At 25.2% G+C, this 4,871-nt stretch overlaps 1 protein-coding gene across 1 annotated transcript; it reads right to left on the minus strand.

Annotated features, from left to right (window-relative positions):
• Window positions 1-3,563: 3,563 nt before the first annotated feature.
• LOC8260643 (pectinesterase inhibitor 4) lies at window positions 3,564-4,450 on the minus strand. The gene has a single exon (XM_002529588.3). It carries the CDS (start codon window positions 4,413-4,415, stop codon window positions 3,798-3,800), a length of 618 nt encoding a protein of 205 aa, XP_002529634.2. The 5' UTR covers window positions 4,416-4,450; the 3' UTR covers window positions 3,564-3,797.
• Between the last annotated feature and the right edge of the window lie 421 nt (window positions 4,451-4,871).

A 4,871-nucleotide genomic window follows, 5' to 3' on the forward strand; every position in this document is an offset into this window, starting at 1 on the left:
TATTTATAAAAATTATCGAATGTTGAGATTTGTATCTGAATCTGTCATCCATTATATATCCGGTTCAAAGTAATTAATTAATTAATTAAAATTAACTGAATTACTACTTGAGTTATAGTAGACTATCCCAATAATTATACCTTATACAGAAATAGTTATATTATAATAAACTATTATTTTTAGGTTCCAATTTTAAGAAAAATTATCTCTGTATAATAAAAATAATATATTTTTTCTATAGAAAAAATAATATAATTGAAAATATATTGTATATATATATGACAATGTTATGAAAATTTAAGACAAATTAAGTTATTTATGGAAAGTGATTTAGTATAATAAATTTATTTTTTAAAATTATTAATATATTTTTGGCCATTTATATACATAATAACTTGTTGGTATTGACTTCTTTTTATCCCGAACCCATACGTGTTTCCATAGGTCTTAAAGTAATTAATTTGTTGAGAAATATGCGTACCTATATTTTTCCACCGTAGCATGCATTTCATGTCATTGTCCGTTGTCTTTTCTATTTTTCTAAATATAATTCAAGCAGGTTTAAATGCCTGAAGAGCATATTTGCCCAAACAAATAAAATTACCTCGTCATTCTTCTTCTATGTTATTTATGAAAAAAAAAAAACTAAAATCTTTAAGTACAAGAAGGCCATTTTTGATCGAAAATTGGCCCACTTTCACCTTTTTCTACTCCTTTTGTTGCCTTTTATTTTCAGTTTAAAAATAAATTTTAGATTTTATAATTTATTCATTAATTTTTTAATATATGTCGCATGCATAATAAAATATTATTTTAAGAATTTTAATTTAAAATCTTAATTAAATTTAAAAAAATATTTACCATCTCATCCGCCCACTTTTAAATTATATTACTATATATTAACATAAAAATTAGACACAATTATAAAAAGAAATTAAGTGGGCAAAACTAAAATAATAAAAGGGAATAAATATAATTAGTGAAAAAGTTGAAGAGAAAAAAGAAAAATTAGTACATAATCACTTGAATAAATAAAATAGAAAACAAAAATAAATTAATATGGTTAGTCATAAAAATTAGAAAGCAAGGGCATCATAATTTATCAAATTATAAGAATTTAATAAGATTGTGGATAACAATATAAGTTCCGAAATAGTGCCACCCTGTTTATATTAAAGAGTCCTTTTTCTCTTTTTAACTCTTCAACTCATATAATTTATTTCCATATTATTTATATTGATTCAACCATAAATGAAATATAATTTTATAAATAATGTGATATTTAAAACTGTATTATGAAATTTGTAGATATATTAAGCTTTTATTTAAAAGGTTATTTTCAAATTTTATGTTCTATTAATTTATTATTTCATAAATACAAATAGATGTCAAATCACTTAAATTATATTTATTTTATTAAAAATACTTCCTATATCAATATTTACTGTAAAAAGAATGAGAGAAATATAACCAATTCCAAAAATAAAGTATTCTTTGATATATATAAAAAATACTTCTATCTCTTATATATAATAAAACAAAATTATATAATATTGTTTGAAACTTTACTCTTTAAATAATTATTTACACAACAAGGCAACAAAACATATATTATATTGGAAATAAATTTAGAGCCTAGTAAATGCTATTTGTACATATTATTAAGATAAATGTACAAAATTCTATTAGAGCAACATTAAAATGATTTTCAATTTTTAATAAGTCTTCTTAAGCTGATTATGGACGAACCAAAAATATGTATTAAGCTACATATAAATCAAACATAAATATAAATCTTATATTTTTAAAATGAAATTTGGGAGGTGAAAAGAACATATTATTAGAGTTTTGATGTTTTTTTAGTAAGGGTATAGTTTCATTGTTATAAGAATCTAAATACTTACTATAAATATAAAATTATTATCATTTTTAGCTTTAGCACTTTTAAATGACATTTTTAATTTTATTTCCATGTATTCTTAAATATATTTTGATATATTTTTAATATATTTTTTGAAACACATCTCTTATTGTTATCACAATGCACTAACTACTATAGAAAAATATGTTATATCCTTCAATTCATGGATATTAGAAATAAAATAAAAAATAAAAAAATAAAAAATCTATCTCACTTGTTTAATTTGATGATGATGCAAGTTAAATGATATTGTTTCGGTATATTTTATATATATTTTTAATTTTTTTTTGAAAAAATATGAAAAATAAAACAAATTATATAAATAAAAATTAAAAAAAATGTAAAAATAAAGTTTCTTAAAAAAGTCATAAAAATATATTTTTAAAAAAAACCTTAAATTAAATTTAATAAAAAATACTCATACAGAAAATAAATTAAATTTGGAAAGAATATATTCTCACAAGATACATTTTCAAAAGAATTTTGTCAGAATGCATGAACCAGAAAATATGACAATGGGATCATCAAAACTTGATATTTTAATCAATTAGTTGCCTACTTTAATCAATTAGTTACAAGATATGACACTATCCCAAGATTTGCTACGAATCAGACAATGAACCCATGTCTATTTGATGTTCTTGTTTAATTGTTAAGATGTCTTCACATGTGATGGCTGTTTGTTCAAGTCATAGTACTCCCTAAAATATTTAATAATAATCTTATACTTGTGTTGCCTGTTTTTGTCCAATAGATTACTTGGCAATATGACTACCTTCACCATATTATCAAATCTCTATATCAACTGGGACTCCTAAAAATTATTGATTAAGAAATGAATTTGCAACTCAAAAATACCCTATAATTTTTTTCGGGAAATTTCATTAATTTAATATTTTTTTTATTTTAGAATTCATGTGAATATAATTATAATAAATAATGTTTAAATTGCACAACACTGTAGAATTACTGACGTGAAAATTGAAAGAATAGTGATTATTGCATGCCACTATAGTTAACAGTATTATGCAATTTGGCTGTTATTTGCTAACGTTTATATTTATAGAGTACCAAAGTGATAAAAAATAAACCATATTATCCTAAAAATAAAAATTCATTAAATCACACGGTAGTTTAGTTTTATTATTATTATATTATTATTAAGCAATTTTTTTGAGAAATAAACAGTTTTTTTTTTTTTTATATTAAGTATAGAATTGGAACAAGTAAAGGATCGTATACATATTATAATACTACTTCTTTTGCAATCAAACTTTCACAAATTAATGAGAAGGAAATAATTTGTTTACTAGCATGAGTCTTTGAAATCTCATAACTCATGTAGCATGCCAATTATCCACCATTGGTGAATGCAGAGATTCAAATTTTACAACTTTTCATGCCCATTTGATGTGGAGAGTACTACTAAGACTAAGGGTATTATTATAAGGATTATTCAAATATTATTGATTCTTAAAAGTTTCAAATTACTTTTGAAGATTTCTTGCCCATATATATTCTTAAATTACATGGGTGAAATTTGCACATATGTTTTGGAAATTTTACTTTTTAATTCCCCTTAGGGAAAATCTAAATATTACAAGAACATTCCAAGCAGAGCTAATTCAAGAAGCCTACGACGTGAAAACAATATATTTTATTGTCTTAGACACCATCAGAATTCTATATTACACAATAGAAGCAGTTCCCATTTTCCTGGAAACCTTCCTTATAGAGATTCTGTTTCTCTAATACTGTCTGTTTAGGACATATATATGTAACAACTTTTATTTCTTTTCCCAGTTATTGCAGCACTCCAAACTAAACACCCAACAAGCTATGAAATATGGATTGTTCATCAAACCAATATAGAGAACTAGTAAGGAAGTTTATTTATAAGAGCTAAAGCATTGCAAGTGATTCTTGCAACATTGGATATGCTCTTCTTGATCTTTTTCTTCGCTGAAGAACTTACCCTAGTATCATCAATTTCATCACTGCAGGTATCTTCATTTGTAAGAGCAGCACTAACCCAAGTTTGTATGTTAGAAATCTGGAATCTCAAATCGGTACTGTTCAACTTGAGGCTGCCAAAAGCATCCAATGATTGGCTAAGTTCATCGATGCTGTCTCCCATTTCGTCTATGCAGTCTTCAATAACTTGGGCTTCGGTCTTGCTCAATCCCTTTTGCTTCGAGAGAACTGTTACTAAGGAAGATGTGTTGTAAGCAACTTGTAAGGATACGTTTAATGCAGTGCTACAAAGGGTTAGATCATCGGTTTTGATAGTGTAGCAATAGGGAGAAAGGGAGCTATAGCAGAGTTTTGGGTATGTGGTAGAATTGCAGGCAGTTTTTAGGTATTCCTTGTAGGCGCTGCTCGAAGATTTGGTGGTGGCGGCCGTGGCGCTGGATGATGATTTCTCCATGTTTGATATGAATAGAAGAAAGGTAAGAGTAAATTTGAGAAGATAGCTTGTAATAGTAGGTTCCATCTCTCTTTCTCGCGCTGATATGGCTATGCACGGGAAATCTAATTTATAGGCAGAAGGTTCGCGCTGAACCGATAAATGATTAATATATATTAATTAATTTTAAGTAATTGAATATGCGTCAATTATTAAATATCAATGTATAAAACACTTATATATATATATATATATATATATATATATATATATATATATATATATATATATATATATATATATATATATCACTTTTATTTATTGTGATATAATCAGTGTAAAATTATTAATTAAATTATTAAAGAAGATAGAATAAATCAAAAGTATGAGGCATGCAATATGAGATGGCAGATGATGATTATCCAATCCAATTTGATTCAGTGGGATCGTGCCCATGTAGAAGTCAGCATGCATGATTGTTAGTGAACCAATGAAATGGAAAGAATACAAAGAATGAGTAGACCTTGCCTGGTAGGAGATATA

This window comes from Ricinus communis, chromosome 5 (genome assembly GCF_019578655.1).
Source record: "Ricinus communis isolate WT05 ecotype wild-type chromosome 5, ASM1957865v1, whole genome shotgun sequence".
NCBI classification, from domain to species: Eukaryota; Viridiplantae; Streptophyta; class Magnoliopsida; order Malpighiales; family Euphorbiaceae; genus Ricinus; species Ricinus communis.